The sequence below is a fragment of the Haematobia irritans genome, chromosome 2 (genome assembly GCF_050003625.1).
Source record: "Haematobia irritans isolate KBUSLIRL chromosome 2, ASM5000362v1, whole genome shotgun sequence".
NCBI classification, from domain to species: domain Eukaryota; kingdom Metazoa; phylum Arthropoda; class Insecta; order Diptera; family Muscidae; genus Haematobia; species Haematobia irritans.
This window is the reverse complement of record NC_134398.1, coordinates 85543598-85563981: the sequence shown is the minus strand read 5'-3', so window position 1 is coordinate 85563981 and position 20384 is coordinate 85543598. Positions and strand designations below refer to the sequence as shown.

Here is a 20384-nt window from a genome sequence, read left to right as displayed (position 1 = left end):
ATAGTTGTGTCTACAGTTTTTTACCGAATACAAAACGAAGCAGAGAATGGAAACATGAAGTAAGTTTAGACAAACTTGATCTACTTGACCCCATATAAACCTCTACACCGTATAAAATATGTGGCATAAGTAGTGAATGCGCCAGCATTTCGTTTCGGTGAAAAAGGGCGAATTTTTCAAACAAAATCGTGTTTTACAATGACTGCGCTGCCGGAAAAGTAAAAGCCATGTTCATAAAGATGATACTTTCAACCTTCATTTTCAGCAGATCAAACTACATAAGAAAAGTCACCTCTTATCAAATGCACAAAAAAAATTTATTTTGTAAACTAGTGTAATTTGTTATAAAAAGTCAAACTTGGGGAGAAGTATTGTAGTCAATAAAGCTATTATTGTGTACAAAATTATTCTTAACATAGAAAATATATATTTGTATGTTCATAATAAATAAATTTCGTAGTATTTTGTTCAAGAAATATATAATGAAAAAATTTATTTTCTCATAAATTAGAACACGAACGTAAAAATGTCATGAACACATTCCGAATATGCATATATGCGATATACTTTTAGATTTTAATGCATAAGAAGATTTGTGGTTGCGAGAGAAGTTTTTACAGCCAATCTTTGGGATTTTTGAGAACTTCTAGAAGTTTTGTTTCCTTCGAATTAGGTAATGGAGAATGCATATATTCCCATCGTGCTGTAAGTGGTAAAGACATCAAAATACTCTCATATCGAGCACCTGGGGTGTATAAACCGAACTTTGTTCCACGATCATAGATCAAGTTAAATTCTACATAACGCCCACGGCGTAGAAGTTGCCATTGGCGCTCTCTGTCTCCAAAATCATCATTTTTATGACGTCTTACAATCGGGAGATATGAAGGTATAACTGCATGGGCACAGTCTGAAACGAATTTGAAAGCTTCTTCTTGACTTGGTGTATCAATGTCATCAAAGAATATTCCCCCAATTCCTCGACATTCGTCACGATGTTTTATCCTAAAGTAATCATCACACCATTTTTTGAACTTTGGGTAGTATTCCAAATTATTTGCATCACAGGCATCTTTGAGAGTTTTGTGGAATGACACAGCATCTTTCTCATCCAAGTAGTATGGCGTAAGATCTGTTCCTCCTCCAAACCACCATTGCTTCGATCCATCCGTATCGACAACTTCGAAGTAACGGTAGTTAAAATGAATTGTCGGAACCATTGGATTTCGAGGATGGATAACTGCGCTGACACCAGCAGCAAAGAATGGCAATTTACTGCCCTCACTAAGCTTTTTTCCTCGCGACCGCATTTGCTGTACAGCTTGTGGTGGCAAGTGACCCTTTACAACCGATATGTTTACACCTGCTTTTTCAAAAACTTCGCCGTCTTGCAAAACACATGTTACACCCCCACCGCCTTCATTGCGTAACCATCTATCCACATGAAATTTCCGACCAGCATACTCTTCAGCTTCTAAAGCTTTACAAAAATCCGCTTGAATCTTCATAACAAGCAATTCCATCTTTGTTTTCATATCATTTTCGGTGTCTAAAAGTTGGCTACTATCAGTAATTGGTTCGGCCATATAAATTGAAGTGTTTAATTTTCTTCTTCTCCGGGATTCCATTTGAGCAACAGTTAAAGTTACGAATGTTGACAATCCGGTACCTAACAGAAAGCCTCCTATTTGGGGTTTTCTGCGGGAAAACTGATATAGGCCCAATGAACCCACTTTTCTTAGTAAACTTTGCCAACCTCTCATAGTGTTTTCGTAAATTATTATTTGACTGAGAAGCTACTCCTCGTCAAGATCTTTTTTACTAGTTAACGTTAAGTTAAAGTTCAACGATGACCTATAACTATTTTTCTTTCACTTGAAAATTCATTTCAGTTTATTCATATGGATACGACTAAATCAAGACGTGGACGTTGGCGTTGAGCCTTAAGGCCTGGTTATGCATCCAAAAACGGAACGTAAGCGTAGCGTGGCGTGTCAGCTGTTTGTTTTTGCTATACGACAGCCCATACAAACGATTACCCAACTTTTCCACAACGTAGACGTGTTGTATGATTCAGAAAAAACAAGAGTTGGCGTGTCGTTGTCGTATCAGCTGATCCATGGCTGAACAAGAAGGTTAAATCATGGGCCCATATGATTACAATTTTTTTATTTCGACAAAATTTTAAGATGTCAAAATCATATGTTTATGGTGATTGCAGCTCTCCAAATGACACTGCATAGCAAATGCATCTCAAACAAACTCGCGCATTCATAGCTGGAGAATTGTTCAAAGATGACTTGAGTATCTTGATAACATATTCCAGACCCAAAATACCACGCACATCAGTTTTTAAACTGCATCATAAACTGTTTTTGTTAATAGATGGCGAAGATCCATTTGACTGACTTCCATTCTTAACTTTGGTGGGTATTATAGTCTTATTTGTCTTATATCGGCGTTCCTCGGATGAATTATCCACTTCACAATCACTCATAGGTGATACAATTAAATTTGAACCTTTATTTTTCTCTGGATTTTAATTATTTTTTCAGGACAATTGAAAGAATAAATACCCTGCCAGCATTTCAAAGTTCCATTTCAACATCATCGTTACCACAGACTCGTAAATGTTACTTCAACCATCATGAAAAGGTACATCAAAAAGTACATGCAAGTAATTTGCCATCCCTACTGTTAAAAAAGCCATTTTTTTGTGAAACGCCAAGCGCAACCAGCTTGTTATATTTTAATTAAATAAAAACGAAAATAAAGTTCTGAAAACATAGATTATACGCTTAAAATTGTGAAAGGTATATTGGTGAACAATTTGGTGATTTTCCAAATGGAATAAAGTGATTGTTTTTCAGATATTTTACAGACACGCTGCCTCCATGGAATAAAAACACTGGTTGATAGACGCAGCAACATGTAACTCGCTACTTGTAACTCAACATCATCATTAATGCCAAAAATTATGTTAAATGTAATGTGATAGTGGTATAAATGTTATATTCTTAAGAATTTGTAAATGTTTAATCAAATTAATAAATATCTAAACAAACGTGTTTTACTCGACCACAATGATTCTTTTACAACTATCTTAAAATGCACTTTTTCTGATTGTTTGGAGGGTCCCTTATTGGCGTCGTTCTAAATTGATCTATAAAGGCACCTAATAATTGCACTCATGCGAAACATTTTTGTAGTAACTTGGCGTGGTACAACTTCTCAATAGTGACGGCGCTTTTCCGACGAGTTTTTGATGTCGTATATGATTGTTTTCGACGTAGTGGGGATTCTGAAAAGAGTCCCCAAATTCAAAAAATGTTGGCAGGGTAATTGCCACTTTTACCAATGCCATACGATTCTTTTATCAGCTGATTTTGACTTCTTAAAATTGTAAACAACATATTAAAATTTGTTGTTTTTGTTATCGTGATTCAACCTCCTTATTCAGCCATGAGCTGATCGAAAAAAACTAGCGTCATCAATTGCAAGAAGAGGGAAAAAGTTATTTAGTGAAAATAAAGTTAATTAAAACATAAAACTGGGCTGTGTTCGTTTAAAATGGATGAAGAGAAGTTAATTTTATGCGTGCAATCGCATGAATGTATTTATAATAAATTCTGTGCAGAATACCGACTTCCCGAAAAAAAGCAACAGCCTGGAAAAGAATTGGGGAAGACATGCAACTTCCTGGTAAGAATTTTTTTCATTTGCACCATTTGTCTTTAAGCTATGGTATGTTCCGAACGGTGGTTTTCCCAAGTTTATGACTCCAGGCTATAGACTGGAGAGAACATCCATGAGCCAAATATCTGCAAAGTACAAAATAATCATTAGTTTAATTAAAAGATATAAGATTATCTTTGCTTACAGAAGTGTTATCGACAGTCGCTCTTCCGGCCCGATTCTTGCCTTGGGCTTATACAAATCATTTTGAAGTAAAATGAGCAATAAAGTAAAAACTTCTTTACTCATACGAGTATGTAGTTTCATATTCTGGAACACCTTTTTATGGTAACCACTTTTATTCCAATCTCTATTGATTGGGCGAACAGACCACCTTCTTTTTCGACGAGTTTTACATTTTTTATTTTTTCTATATGGTCTCCACAAGTTTAAAAGACTTAGATTCACTTCTACATCACTCCAGTTCATTTTGAATTTTAAGAAAATCAACCTTTTGCGCCTCTTTTTGATAGTTTGTTTATAAGCTATCTGATCATATGCTACGTTTTTTCAATTAGGCTAATCGCCAAAAAATCATACGTTGCCGTTACGCTACGGCTACGCTACATTTTTAGATGCATAACCAGGCCTTTAGTTATGCGCTTTAAGGCCGGTATGCACCTCTAGCGAAAAATTTCATTCCCATAAGAAATGCATTGCTATTTATGCTAACGAAATTTTCGGTAGCGTTCAATTTCGTAAGCCGGTACGCACCTCTAATGAAAATAACAGGGTTGTCAAAAGCATATTTTGGCAGCAAACATTTAATTTATTACAATCATTGTGTGCGTAAAAGTTTTAAAAGGTCTGTAAATAATAAACAATTTATTTGAGGAATATTTGGAACATATATTAACAATTTTTAAAAGCGATTAGCTGGTTTAAAATTTGTGTACACAGCCCTGTTTTTTTTTGTAGACTTAAATAAATTTTTGCTACCGAAAATTTCGCTAGAGGTGCATACCGGCCTTTACAGACTATCAGTTATTCCGGACGGAATGTCGGTGTTTGTAAAGAATCTTACAGTGTGTCGAATCGATACGACTTGTCGTCGATGACTAAATGATCGGCAAATGTGTTATCGATCCCATAAACATGTAGCAGTATCGATTATGCCTTCGGACTTAACTTATAATGTGCACAATATATGGGATATGTTCGACACGAACACTGTCGTCCGGAATAACTGATAAGCTGTAAAGCGCATTATGCGCCGTCCAGATTATAAGTTTATCCAGACAGAATATCTGTGCATAGTGGTCAAGCGCTAAGAATTGTCGGTGGTAAGCAAAATATCGATAAATGTGTTATCAATCCCATTAACAAGCTGCGGTACCGATGTTGTCTTCGAACATAACTTATGCGTCGTGAAGACCAGAGAACTGCAACCGGTGGTTTTTTCGTATTACAATCTTACCCACAAATTGTCGGTGACAGTGAGTAATCCGGCGTCCAGACTATAAGATTATCCGGACGACACTCCTCGTGTTAACATATCCCATATATTGGCCACATTATAAGTTAAGTCCGAAGGCGTAATCGATACTGTTGCATGTTTATGGGATCGATAACACATTTAGCGATTATTTAGTCATCGTCGACAACTCGTATCGATTGGCCACACTGTAAGATTCTTTACAAACACAGACATTCCGTCCGGAATAACTTATACTATGGACGAAACAATTGAACGTCGCAAAAAAATTTAGTGCGAACTGCGCATGAGACCGTTTAATTCATTATTTTGCATCCCTGATATTGACTAGAATGTCAAAAAGAATCGCAAGATGACATTAACATTTCTGTGTGGATAAGTACAATTGAAGTGAAATTTTAGCATTCATAGCTGGAAATTAAGGAATTAAGGAATTTTTGAAATTATCAATTATTATTCGAGAATTAGAAAACCCCTTGGTTTATTGAAAACAAGTATTTTCATGAAAATGGTAAGCGTTAACCTAATAACATTCCATCTCGCTAAATGCTATTAGTTTCTTAAAATCTATCTTTAACATAGGAGGGCGGAAATCGTCCAAGTCCGAACCCTTTCGCAGCTTTGTTGGTCGAAGCTAAGTCCGAGTCTGGTGTAGATAAGGCGTTAATTGAAGAAGTCTTGTTGTTTACTTTGAAGAAGGGCCAATCACCACAATCGAAGAAAGCAGTATTATGTTTAGCGGACGTAATTGTATTGGATACCAGTTTAAGCAATGAATTAAGCGAGGAAATCGTCTCTCATGCAATATTTGAACGTTTAATGTTAACAGATACCAAGGAATTTTTAGTTGAGGGTGACGACGTGGAAAATGCACTACAAAATGATACACTATTGTATTTACATAGAGCTTATATTGAATGCGAGAAAATAAGAAATTCCCAGTCTAGTCGTAAAAAGGATTGTGAGAAGATACTCTCACTAATAATAACAAATAGCAGTACATGTATGCGTCAGCCAGACTTGTTTCCAGGACGTCCAGTGTGGGAACAGTGGAAGCAAATTATGCTTGAATCTGAAGATGTTCATACTCCAGAAACAATGAACTACATTGTAGAATGTGTTACGAAAATATACAGCGAGGATGACCCCCTTGAAGCCTTGGGAGCTTTGAAGGCCAATTTCTATCCATTATTGGGGAAAATACAAACACACCTTAGTCAGTCAAACTTGATTACAATTAAAAAGAATATTTTCTGGATTCTTAGTTTTTTTGTTCGCGATAAAAGAATTCCACAAATGGGTGAAGTTTTAATAGACTATACAATGCCAAACCCCAATACGAACGGTATGTAAGCTGTATTTTGTGTAATCTAGATTGGTTAAAAAATTATAACTTGCAGGGGGAGCATATATGGATACATTATTTGGACACATGTTTTCAATATCAATTTTACCAAAAAATCAAAATGGCCCATATGAGTTTTTTACAGAACTTAGTTTGGAATCTAAGAGCACAGATCCTGCTTTATGGCAATGCATGGCAAGCCATCAACAATCTGTTTTTACTCTAATAAAACAGCTTCTGGTTCAAAATTCAACTACAAAACAAAAAACCTTACAGTGGATTTCCAAATGTCTCCACGCAAATATTGCCAGGGGGCATCTATGGAACAATTTGAATAACGGGCTTGATAATTTTTTACATCAAAATGCTAGCGATTCATTTATGATTGGCTTGACTTCGGTTTTATTGCGATTGTGTACACCTCTTTGTGAACCCAATCTAAAGGTAAATATGTGTATTTCTTTGCAGCTTTTTGTAATGCTTGTTACACACGTTTTATAAAGATAAATTTTGCGGTAAAATGGATTATATACATGTAAGTACTAAACTTCGGGCTCTCGCAATATTGGAGTGGATTTCTGGCCCTTTTTTAACACCGCGTAATCATAAAAATATCGAATACAAAATTTATTTGGTCATCCATTAAGTCAAGTGTATGGTAACTTAACGAAGTTGGCCAGTTGACCGCCTATCTATTTGATCATTGGGTTAACAATTATTGAGTTTGAATGTATTTTATTAACTGAAAAAATGCATTTGTATATACATACATATTTCTAACAGGAAAATCAAAAACATAATTAATTTTCTTATAAAACAATTTCAACACTTCTCCTTGTTTTATAAGTTAAAACAAATTGATTTCTTTGTCATCATATCTGCAATTTGCATTTCGGTAGATATTTTAGATACTTGAATTTTTCCTTCACAATTTTTTTCTCTGATGAAAAAGTGCTTGATAGAGATGTGTTTGGTTCTTTGGTGATATTCTGGATTTTGAGTTAAGCGTAATGCAGCATTATTGTCAATATATAATACAGGTGTATCTTCTAAATTTGTTATTTCTTTAAACAATCGTCTAAGCCAGACTAATTCTTTGCACGCTTCATTTGCAGCTGTAATTTCCGCTTCCGTAGTAGATGTTGATACTATTCTTTGCCTCTCACTAAACCAAGAAATGGGAAGTAGACCTTCCTGTCTCCGTACACCCTCCAAAGTCTACATCACTATAACACTTTAATACATTTTATCATTTTCTTTCGTAAGTAATACCATGGATTTTTGTTCCAGAAATATATCTAAGTACCCTTTATAACTTAGTAACTTCTTCTTGAGTTGGATTTTCCAGATGTCTTGATAAATAGCCAACACTGTAGGCTAGGTCAGGTCTTGTTCCAACCATTAGATACATTAAGGCTCCCACAGACTGTCTGTATGGAAAATCGGTTACAGGATTTTTTGCTTTAGAACCGTCTTTCGATTTCTCCATAGGCGTAGAAACAGCCTTACATTCTGAAAAATTGAACTTTTGTAAAATTCGATTCGTATAGGATGATTTATTTATTTTGATAAAATATTGTGTTCTTTCAATTTCTAAGCCGAGAAAGTAACTAGCTTCTTTTGTTACTATTTTGTTTTTTTTTTTTTTTCTTTAAATTCTCTATGAATTGTTCTTTGTCTGTGGCGGCAACTAATCCGTCGTCGACATATAGGGCAATTAACAATTTATTTTCATTTTGTTCCCTTTTGTATAAGCACGGATCTGCAGAACATGGCTTTAGGTGAAGTTCTTTCTCTAAATATTTTCCCATTCTTCTATTCCAACATCTTGGCGCTTGTTTTAATCCGTAAAGGCTTCTCTTCGGTTGGCACAACTTTTCACTACCATCTTCAAAGCCTTCAGGTTGTTTCATATAAATAGTTTCTTCTAATTCCTTATAGAGAAATGCCGTAGATACATCAAACTGAATCATGTAGAGGTTTTCCGTAGAAACTATTGATAATAATGACCTAATAGTTGTCATTTTTGCGACAGGGCTAAATGTTTGATCATAGTCAATACCTTTTTCTTGTTTAAACCCCTTAATAACTAGTCTTGCTTTAAACTTATCTATAGTTCCACCGGCATTCAGTTTTAATTTGTAAACCCATTTTCCTGGTAACGCTTTTGCTCCCTGTGGCAAATCAACTAAATTCCAGGTTTTATTTTCTTTTAGTGATTGTATCTCTTTCTCCATAGCTTTCATCCACTCACTCTTCTCAGAACTTTTTGCAGCTTGTTTATAAGTCTGTGGAATTTCAATATTGCTTTCTATTTCCTCTGCCATCATAACGAAGTCTTAGTATTTGGAGTTTTTAATTAGTGTTCCATTTCTTAGTCTCTTCACAATTGGTTCTTCCTCCTCAGAATCGGATTCTCGTAATCGTTTTGATGCAGTTCCTTCTGGCCAACCTTCAAAATCCTCTGAAGAAAGTTCATCATCTGATACCGATTGCAAGGTTTCAATCTGATCTTGATTATTTTCATTCTGTGATGTGTGATGTCTGTTGTCCTTCATTTTCTTCTGAATTGCGATTATCTTCAATTTCCTCGTATGCATTTTCTTCATATAACTGTTGCTGAAATCTTGTGTAACTTTTTGTGGATTCGATACATTTTCCTCTGTTGATATGTCCTTGTTTTTCTCATCATTTTCTTCTTTGTTTAGGTTCTGGCAATTTTGAATCTTTTCATCAAATTTAACGTCTCTTGAAACATCTACTCTTTTGTTTTCTGGTATGTATATTCTGTATCTCCCATCTCCATCATATCCCACTAAGTATCCTTTTAAAGCTTTCTTGTCCATCTTTAAGCGCTTCTCTTTAGGTACATGGACATAACACTTTGAACCAATTATACGCAAATGTTTTATTCTGGGGTTTTGTCCGAACCGAGCTTCATAAGGACTTATACCAGGAATAGAGGATTTCGAAGTCCTGTTCAAAATATATATAGCCGATTTAGCCAATTCTGCACTCATAGAATCGGGAAAATTTGCTTCTAAATTCGCATATTTAAACGTTCTTGCCATTTCAACTATAGTCCTATTATCTCTTTCACACCGACCATTTTGCTCTGGAGTATATGGTGCCGATTCTTCATTCAACCGTCGAACTGAACGGACGTGTTTTCTAATAGCGGAGTATTACATCGTAATAAGTACTTATTACGAATTTCACGTGTGGTGGAAATAATAAACCATCATGCAGCGAAATTCAAAGTCATCCACTAGGTTGCTAACTTCACGGCCCAGTGGACGGGTAACGACTGAAGTTATAAATTTGTCAGCGACCAAGAGTCGGGCCCAATTAGTCGACCTGTAGTCGGGTCGACTGGCGGTGACACTTTGGCAAGTCGATCCTTTTCTAAGGTAACGACATCAAAAGGAGGCGATCCCTCTCGAAAGAGATTCAATGAACGAAGAAAAGCTTTGTTTATCCTAAAGAAATTAGGATCAGTCGACCCAAGCACTTTGTCGGCTAAGCAAAACGATTCCTTAAAATGGGCTCAAGGAATTCTTGAAGCTGGAAAAAGGGAACGATCACCGGATGAGCTGCCATCCTCTAAACGGGATCAAAGATCTTTCGCCTCAGTTGCAAAAGACAGCCTTGTGATGGCTATCATTAATAAAGGAGCATTGGACGGTATGATTCCAAGAAAAAAATGGGGGGAAATTGAGAACGCGATGTCTGGTGTCTACTCAGAGGTGCGAAAAAAGTTTCCCGGACCAAGTCCTCGACAACAAGATGCTGGATGGTATCAAGGACGATATAAGTTAATAGCTTTTGCGGACCAGAGGTCTATGGATTGCTTTAAAGCTGCATTGATGCTAATTGATGAAGTTTGGGAAGGTGCCGCTTTGGAGTTAGTCGATAAAAAAGACATACCTGCTAAACCTAGAGCACATGCATGGATACCGGCATACCCTCCTGATCCTGAGTCAATACTAGAGAGACTAAAAGAATGTAACCCAGATCTTCCAACCGCCGATTGGAAGGTTGGTCGTTTTGATGAGGTGGATGGTCCAAGACGACATGCGGTGTTTATATTAAACATAGAGTCGCTGCCACATCTAGCCCAGACCCAAGGACGTGTAAGTTATGGCTTTCATGATATCCATATGAAGGTATACAAAAGCGATCAGCCAAAGGATTCCGAAACGGACAAGCCTCCGGTAGAGTCAGCAGTGAAACAATCTCCTAGCGAAGCCGAAGGAGACATAAAAACTGCAGACTATGGCGAAAATCGTATGCGGGAAGTTTCTGGAGGCTCAAACCTCACCAAAGCTGAACTGCGGATTGTTGCGAGAGTCACCGAGATCTGGGAAGAGGAAGCCCTTGATGACTCAATTGAAGCGACTGATGTGACGGTGGTTGAAAATTTGGATGGTTCTACGGTTCCTCCAGATAAATCTTCACCATTGTAAGGCCGCTTGTCCTTTCATCTCCTGATGAAAGGAGACATAGATATAGTTCTTATTCAGGAACCATACATAAAGGGTGATTTGTTAAGAGCTTGATAACTTTTTTTTTTTTAAAACGCATAAAATTTGCAAAATCTCATCGGTTCTTTATTTGAAACGTTAGATTGGTCCATGACATTTACTTTTTGAAGATAATTTCATTTAAATGTTGACCGCGGCTGCGTCTTAGGTGGTCCATTCGGAAAGTCCAATTTTGGGCAACTTTTTCGAGCATTTCGGCCGGAATAGCCCGAATTTCTTCGGAAATGTTGTCTTCCAAAGCTGGAATAGTTGCTGGCTTATTTCTGTAGACTTTAGACTTGACGTAGCCCCACAAAAAATAGTCTAAAGGCGTCAAATCGCATGATCTTGGTGGCCAACTTACCGGTCCATTTCTTGAGATGAATTGTTCTCCGAAGTTTTCCCTCAAAATGGCCATAGAATCGCGAGCTGTGTGGCATGTAGCGCCATCTTGTTGAAACCACATGTCAACCAAGTTCAGTTCTTCCATTTTTGGCAACAAAAAGTTTGTTAGCATCGAACGATAGCGATCGCCATTCACCGTAACGTTGCGTCCAACAGCATCTTTGAAAAAATACGGTCCAATGATTCCACCAGCGTACAAACCACACCAAACAGTGCATTTTTCGGGATGCATGGGCAGTTCTTGAACGGCTTCTGGTTGCTCTTCACTCCAAATGCGGCAATTTTGCTTATTTACGTAGCCATTCAACCAGAAATGAGCCTCATCGCTGAACAAAATTTGTCGATAAAAAAGCGGATTTTCTGCCAACTTTTCTAGGGCCCATTCACTGAAAATTCGACGTTGTGGCAGATCGTTCGGCTATTCATGATGAAATGTCAAAGCATACTGAGCATCTTTCTCTTTGACACCATGTCTGAAATCCCACGTGATCTGTCAAATACTAATGCATGAAAATCCTAACCTCAAAAGAATCACCCTTTATATAAGAACAAGATCTGTGAATTAAGCACTCCGGGTTTCAAACTTTTGCATAATACCGGTAACGATATAAATCGAGCATGTATAATTGCTAAAAATGAACTAAACTTGTTTCTGCTTCCTTCATTGAGCAATGCAGACACTGTCGTAGCCAGTCTAGAGATATCCAAATGCAAATATTGGGTATCTTCGGTCTACATGGGACATGATAGGGAGATGTCACCCGGTGCCGTTAAGACCCTAGTTGAGGAGTCACTAAAAACAAAGACAAAACTCGTTATGGAATGCGATGCAAATGCACATCATAGTATTTGGGGAAGTAGCGATACTAATGCAAGGGGAGAGTCGCTAATAGAGTTTATTTTGTGTACTAACCTGGTAGTTTGCAATAAGGGATATGCACCAACCTTCGTCACCAGAAACAGGCAAGAGGTTTTGGACGTCACGTTGACCTCTCCGGAACTGAATGATAAGATATCTGATGGCCAGTTTTGAGGAAACATAGCTTCTCAGATCATCGCTACATCAGTTTCAGATTGGCTGTTCGTACTTCAAAGACCATATTTCCGCCAAAAGTTAAGAAAGCTGATTGGAATAGGTATAGGGAATCGTTCAATTTGATGATACCGGAAATGCCAGAGACAAATGTGAGCACTGTGCAAGATATCGAACACGCAGTGGAGCGGATTACTAAGGCCTTCAACATGTCACTGAAAGCTGCTTGCCCTAGAGGAAAGCCAAGGGGAAAAAATCGGCCGCCATGGTGGACTACGGAGTTAAGCAATATGAGGAAATCCTGCAGGAAGCTCTTTAACAAAGCAAAGTCCACAAGAGCTCCGGAGGATTGGGACATTTACAAGATGAATCTGAGATGAATCTGAGAGCATATAAACGAGAACTGAGAAGGTCTCAACAAAACTCTTGCATATATTCCGGAAAAGTAGAAACAAAAGTCGTCTTCATACCTAAAGCGGGAAAAGCCTCTCACTCGAGTGCGAAGGACTTCCGACCAATCAGCTTATCCTCATTCCTACTTAAGACCCTGGAGAGGATGGTAGACATGTATCTTGGAACTAGCGTGGATTCAAGTTTGCTCTCGAAACGACAGCATGCATACTCGAAGGGCAGGTCTACTGAGACCGCATTGCATGAACTAGTCAGCTTTATTGAAAGCTCACTATCTCTCAAAGAATACACAATCGTGGCGTTTCTAGACATCGAAGGGGCGTTCAATAATGTCCATCCGAGCTCGATATTAAATGGACTGAATGCTGTTGTAGTCTGGTGGCCAGCACTTCAGAAACCGACATGTATCAGGCGCATTTAGTAAGACAGGAACAGACTCCCTTAATGTCATGCTGCATCTACTGCCTTTAGACATCTTGGCCAAACAGTCAGCTGCAACAACGGCTGTGCGGTTGCGCGAGCTATCGCTGTGGTCGGAAAAAATGTACGGTCACTGTTCGGTCCTCAAAGTAATGCCAGATGTGCCTAACGTAGTTGATTACACCCTGGCATAACCACTTTTCGACAAAAAGTTTGAAACTCTTATTCCCAACAGTGAGGCGTGGTGCACACAGACACCGGGGAATAAAAGATATATAGATTTCTATACTGATGGCTCCAAATTGAATGGACAAGTGGGGTTCGGAGTATATTCTAAAGATCTGGAAATTCGAATAGCGAAAAGATTACCTAATCATTGTAGTGTTTTTCAGGCTGAAATATTGGCAATAAGAGAGGTGGTGAATTGGCTGAGAAGCAATGTTCCAACAAATATTGGCATTAATATATACTCAGACAGACAAATCTCTCAACGAGATGGCTGAGCAGTACAATATTCACCTAATATGGGTGCCTGGCCATAGGAACATACCGGGGAACTGCGAAGCAAATGTGTTAGCAAGGCTAGGAACTACCTTACATTTTCCAGGGGAACTAGAATCTGTTGGTATGCCTCTGGCCACCTGCAAGCTCTTACTGCGTGAGAAGGCTGTTATGATGGCCAATATTCGATGGGAGAATTGCAAGGGTTGTAACGACACCAAGCAAATATGGCCCCATTTGAACTTAAACCGAACACTAGATATGCTAGTGTTCTCAAGGCGTCAGATAGCACTCCTGGTATCTGCTATAACGGGTCGCTGCCTGATAGGCGAATTTGCAAAAACTATAGGTGCGAAGTATAATGACTATTGTATAAGCTGTCATGATGTGGAGGAAAAGGAATCAATTAAACACCTCTTGTGTGAGTGTCCTGCTTTTTGTGTAAGGCGTAAGCGAATTTTAGGAGTATATAGCTTTAGATTACTGGCGGACCTGGAAAACGTTAACTTAAGCAGTTTGTTAATGTTTTTGGAGCAATCTGGTTGGTTCAACAAAAGTAAATAATACAGAAGGTTCAGTGGTTAAGACTAGAAGTGCCCATATGTAAGTGGTACTTTTAGTTAAATGTGGTATCACAATGGACTGAATAGTCTAAGTGAGCCTGAAATGTAATCGGGCTGCCACTTTAACCTAACCTACCTATATGGTGCCGTTAACTTGTGAGTTATGCCAAAACCTTTTAAAATTCTATTCACTTTTTTATTATTAAATTCCAACCCATTGTCACTTAGAAAAGTTTTCACAGTATGACCTTGTGTTTTTGCGTGGACTAACATTTCTCTAAGTGTATCTACCACGTCGGATTTCTTTTTAACTATATACCCATACCTGAATTTCGAAAAATCATCCTTATATAGAATAAGATATTTGTACCCTTGGAAGGATTCATGGAATGGACCACAAACGTCAGCTGAAATTAGTTCTCCACATGCGGTTGGTGTTTTCCTGTTTCCAAACGGCATTCTTGACAATTTTCCATAAGTACATGGCTCACAAATTTCTTTTTTCATTTTGACTTGTATATGAAAATCCTTTTCCAACTTTTCTTTCACATGACGTATATCTTGGTGTCCCCATCTTTCATGATAAAGCTGAAACTATTAAATTCTTTCATAATAAAGCTGAAGCTATTAAATTCAGAAAAGAATTCATACGAATTTGTTACATGTTTCGTAGCTCCATTGTCAATCCACCAAACTTCTTTAGACACTGAGGCACGTTCTACATTGCTTTCAGTATTTAATGCCAGGTTGATATTTGTGGTCTTCTTCGACGGGTTTCCATCTTCAATCCATTTTCGGCAATCTTTCAGCCAATGTCCCTTCTTTTTGCAATAATGGTACACGTCCTCCTTCTTTGACACATTCCTACTTACTTTTTGCTTGTAATTTTTCTTAGATTTCACCATTAAAGCTTCTGGATTGTTATTTCAATCTTGAATATTTTTCTTAAATTTTCTCTCAAAAAGACGGATTTGCATTATTAGCTCGTCTATGGATTTGTCTGTATCCCTCGTGAACATAGGATCGAGGAAGAATGTGGAGTATTTTGCAGATCAATAGCATATCTGGCAATATATTTTGCCCTATCAATCGCAAACCAGCATTAAATTCATCCCATAGGCCTCTTAGTTTTGCTATGTGTGTTGATGCGTCTAGATTATCTTGCCATCCAAATGAAAACATGTTCGAACAAATTTTAAATAATTGATCCTTTGAAGTTGCCTCGAAAATGTTCTTCATTGCCATCCATGTTTCATAGGCATTCTCTTTGTCCATAATTTTTTGGTACACCTCATCTGTAACCGTTTTGGTTAATATCCTCTTTGCATAACAATTTGCTTTGCAGTAAAATTCTTCCTTTTTCTTGAATTCTCTAATCTGAGCTTCTATAGCTCCATTTGCCAAATGTATTGGTGCTTCAATTTTCTTGTCTATGACATCCAATGCACCTTCATAGATGTCTAGAATATCTCTCACCTTCCTTTTCCATATTGGCCAATCAGCAGGACACGACAGCGGCTTTAAATTCTTCGCGAACTCCATATTCTTGAATTGATTTGAAAATTTTTCTTTTCTGTCAAAAAGCTAAAAATTTTCTTTTACGAGACTGGGCTCATAACCTATTGAGTTTGAATGTATTTTATTAACTGGAAAAATGTATTTGTATATACATACATATTTCTAACAGGAAAATCAAAAACATAATAATTAATTTTATTATAAAACAATTTCAACAACAATGTCATTACACATGTTCACTGTTACAATATCTTTCGAATTTATTTAAGATTTTCAAAGCTGTTCGCTGGTTTAGAGAAGTGCAATTGTTCTTCAGGTAGTCGAAATGGGAGAGAGCAAAATGATTTACTGTATTCGGAAGAATATCATATAGTTTGCCAATTCTCGCATGTATCGACCAGCAGTTGGAATAATAACTTGGCTGCGACGAGAGCGTTTAAACTCATACAAGTTGACATTAAAATAGGGAGGAAGGAATAGGAAAACTGTTTTAAAATAACGACGACCTTGACCATCACCGAGTAAGCAACATTATATCTGTTCCAAATGAATTCTAATTTCTTTATTTAATAAAAACTTATATCTAGAATATTGAAAATCTTAAATCTAATCTAGAGCAAGACAACAAGAATATTTTATCATTCTCCAGCTCTCTTATCACCTAGGTTAGGTTAGGTTAGGTGGCAGCCCGATGTATCAGGCTCACTTAGACTATTCAGTCCATTGTGATACCACATTGGTGAACTTCTCTCTTATCACTGAGTGCTGCCCGATTCCATGTTAAGCTCAATGACAAGGGACCTCCTTTTTATAGCCGAGTCCGAACGGCGTTCCACATTGCAGTGAAACCACTTAGAGAAGTTTTGAAACCCTCAGAAATGTCACCAACATTACTGAGGTGGAATAATCCACCGCTGAAAAATTTTTGGTGTTCGGTCGAAGCAGGAATCGAACCCACGACCTTGTGTATGCAAGGCGGGCATGCTAACCATTGCACCACGGTGGCTCACCTAACAAACGATCCCAAGAACACATGTACGTCCACTAGAGTTGTAGTTGTTTTCAAAGGGTTGCAACCCTTTGGAAACACCCTCACACATAAGTGTTTCTTAGAATGGTTGGTTCATTTTGATCGTTTCTCTTATCTTCACAAGTGGAAAGAGAAAGTAATCAACTTAAATATAAACACTATGCTGGAGATTATTGATATTTATGACATATTTGTTCCATATGCATTTGTTTTGATTATAACCCCTCAAAGATCCAATGTTCAAAGCATATTTGTTTTAAAAATTCTGCCGGGGGGCTTAATTCCATGTTAGCGGGCTGTATTTTGTATAATTACATTTGAAATATAAATTTACATAATTTTAGTTAGGGGTTACTTCATAAATTACATTATACATTTCTTTCATTCTTTGCATAGGCTTAACAGGTTGGCTGATAAGTCCCCGGTCTAACAAAGAAAAACACATTTTTTTTTTGTCAAAATTCGTTTTTATTATTCAACATAGTTCCGTTCAAGAGCGATACAACGATTATAACGACCTTCCAATTTTTTGATACCATTTTGGTTGTACTCCTTCGGTTTTGCCTCAAAATAGGCCTCAGTTCAGGCGATCACCTCTTTATTGCAGCCAATTTTTTCCCCTGCGAGCATTCTTTTGAGGACTGAGAACAAGAAAAAGTCGCTGGGGGCCAGATCTGGAGAATACGGTGGTTGGGGAAGCAATTCGAATCCCAATTCATGATTTTTTTTCCATCGTTCTCAATGACTTGTGGCACGGTGCGTTGTCTTGGCGGAACAACACTTTTTTCTTCTTCATATGGGCCCGTTTTGCCGCGATTTCGACCTTCAAACGCTCCAATAACGCCATATAATAGTTGATAGTCGACGAGCACAAGCGGAACACTTGGTTAGAGCATCTGAAGCAATGTAACTTAGGCACAGGGACTGGTAAATTGTGGTCAACAGTTAGAGCCCTCTCGAACCCCGCTAAAAGGGATGATGGGATTTCAGTCACCTTTGGCGACGTGACTGTGACTGATCCGAAGAGATGCGACAGATACTTCAACCGATAGTTTGTCGAGCATCCCGAGAGTGATAGAGCGAAAAGGAGAGCCACACGTCGTATACGTGGTCTCCGAGCCGACGACACACCACAATTTACTGTAGCCGAAGTTACCAGTGTCATCAACAGCGCGAAACCATCCAAGGCGCTGGGCCCCGACGGAATTTCAATGCTAATGTTGAAGCATCTGGGAATACTGGGAGTTGAGTACCTGACCAGACTCCTCAATTTGTCCTTAGAATCACTCATTATACCCGATGTCTGGAAGATGGGAAGGGTGATTCCACTACTGAAACCAGGCAAAGATTCGAGTAAAGGTGAATCGTACAGACCGATATCCCTTCTCTCGCCAGTAGCCAAGACACTTGAGGCACTACTCCTCCCTAGCCTTGTGGAGAATTTTCCAACTGCCCACCATCAACATGGATTCCGTAAGGGACACAGTACGACCACAGCCTTACATGCCATTTCGACACATATCAATAAGGGACTTAATCAGCCCAGGCCGTGTCATAGGACGGTCCTCGTGGCGCTTGACCTATCGAAAGTATTCGATACGGTCAACCATGCCAAATTATTTGAGGACATCGAGAATACGTCCCTACCGGCAGGAGTGAAACGTTGGGTGCTGAATTATATGTGTGGACGCCAGTCGTACGTGGAATTCAGGGACAAAAAGTCAAAACCCCGTAGAGTTAAACAGTGAGTTCCCCAGGGTGGGGTGATATCTATTGGAATATATTATATATATATTCCTTTCGGGTTAAATAATGAAACAGTGGCGTGATATTTAAATGATTTGTGAACGTTTATTACAAAATGAAAAACTCAGAAGGAATGAATGAAAAATTATAATTATGTATATCTAATTTTTACAATAGATAAACCCAAGCATATGTGATTGGAAAATATTCTATTTTTACAAAGTGTTTTAATAACAAGTTTAAGGTATTATCTTAACACCCCTTCTCAATTTGTGAAATAGAATTATACCAGTCCAATCATTTGATTAAATTTGTTTAGTTTACTATATTGTAATGGTTTCGTCAGAAGATCCGCTAACATTTCCTCCGTTGGACAATATTCAAATTGGACTTGCTTTGATTGGTTAACTTCTCGTACGTAGTAGTACTTAACATCGATATGTTTGGTACGAGGATTAATTGTCTCAGCATTTAATAATTTTAGGACACTTTGATTATCTTCTTTCATCGTGATGTCTGTTATGTTTAGATTGAGATCATTGAATACCATCCGCAGCCAAGTTAGTTCTTGAATTGCTTCAGCCAATGAAACGAACTCCGCTTCAGTTGAGGACAATGTTACATTCTTTTGTTTTCTGCTTGCGTATGAAATTGTGGCTGTTCCAAGTTGAAACACGTAACCGCTTGTAGATTTTCTCCCATTAACTTCACCTGCAAAATCAGCATCAGCATATCCTATAAGTTGCATGTTTCGACAATGTATTTTAAGCTTAAAATGTTTTGTTCCATTCAGATATTTCAGGACCCTTTTCACCTCGGTCCAGTCTGCTTTCGTTGGACATGATATCTTGCGACTGAGAAAAGAAACTGCGGCGGTGATATCTGGTCTTGTGTTATTTGCCAGATATAACAGTGATCCAATCACCCTTCTATACAATAAATTTGTTTCCAATTCATTTTCTTGTTTCCCGGATTCCTTTAGATATCCGACGTTCATTGGTACCTTTGATGGCTTTGAATTTGCCATATCATATTCCTCTAAAACTTTCTTGATATACTCTTGTTGATGTATGAAGAAATTGCTACCATCTTTTTCTACTTGTATTCCTAAGTACAATTTTAAAGAACCTAGATCATTTATCTTTAATGTTTTTGCAATTTCTTTTACAGTGTTGTTGATCAATACTTGACTTTTTGTAAAAATAAGTATATCATCAACATAAACGAGCAAGTATACGATATTATCACCTTCATCTTTAGTATAAAGACAACAGTCAGCTTTTCCCCTTCTGAATCCTAAACTAATGAGGAAATTATTGAGTTTTTGATTCCAACATCTAGCTGCCTGTTTTAGACCATATATGGACTTATTTAACTTGCATACAATATTTGGTTTGTTTGAAAAACTGTAGCCTTCAGGTTGTTTCAAATACAATTCGTTGTCCAGGTCTCCATTTAAAAATGCCGTTTTTATGTCTACATGGTGAACTAGCAAATTTTTGTAAGATGCGACCGATAACATCAACCTAAAAGTTGACTGTTTTACCACCGGCGCAAAAACTTCATCGTAATCTTGGCCATATTTTTGTGAGAAACCTTTTGCTACGAGACGTGCTTTATATTTCAAACTTCCATCTGTCAGTGTCTTTATTTTGTAAACCCACTTACATCCGACTGCTTTTCGTCCTTTGGGTAATTCCATCAGTTCCCAGGTATTGT

General features: G+C 37.7%; 2 protein-coding genes and 2 long non-coding RNA genes across 4 annotated transcripts in view; 2 read left to right on the top strand and 2 right to left on the bottom strand.

The window, feature by feature from the left end:
- Window positions 1-295: 295 nt before the first annotated feature.
- Coprox (oxygen-dependent coproporphyrinogen-III oxidase) lies at window positions 296-1901 on the bottom strand. The gene has a single exon (XM_075295514.1). The coding sequence runs from the start codon at window positions 1761-1763 to the stop codon at window positions 615-617; it is 1149 nt and encodes a 382-aa protein (XP_075151629.1). The 5' UTR covers window positions 1764-1901; the 3' UTR covers window positions 296-614.
- Window positions 1902-2559: 658 nt separating this feature from the next.
- On the top strand, window positions 2560-3084 carry LOC142223130 (uncharacterized). The gene is made up of 2 exons (XR_012718589.1): window positions 2560-2813; window positions 2871-3084. It is a non-coding gene; the product is annotated as an uncharacterized LOC142223130 (long non-coding RNA).
- A 410-nt stretch (window positions 3085-3494) lies between these two features.
- LOC142223129 (uncharacterized) lies at window positions 3495-4186 on the bottom strand. Its single transcript, XR_012718588.1, has 2 exons — window positions 3881-4186; window positions 3495-3821 (listed from the first exon to the last, which is right to left on the bottom strand). It is a non-coding gene; the product is annotated as an uncharacterized LOC142223129 (long non-coding RNA).
- Window positions 4187-5506: 1320 nt separating this feature from the next.
- The window catches only part of Ube4A (Ubiquitination factor E4A), a 28934-nt gene continuing 14056 nt past the window's right edge, over window positions 5507-20384 (top strand). The window contains exons 1-3 of the mRNA XM_075295513.1: window positions 5507-5681; window positions 5753-6515; window positions 6571-6959. Of these exons, the coding sequence (XP_075151628.1) occupies window positions 5673-5681; window positions 5753-6515; window positions 6571-6959 (1161 nt within the window). The 5' untranslated portion in view covers window positions 5507-5672. The remainder of the gene's footprint in view (window positions 5682-5752; window positions 6516-6570; window positions 6960-20384) is intronic.

Bases quoted from the DNA above. Each gene is read 5' to 3' on its own strand.
- Coprox (XM_075295514.1), bottom strand. From the start codon at position 1,763: ATGAGAGGTTGGCAAAGTTTACTAAGAAAAGTGGGTTCATTGGGCCTA.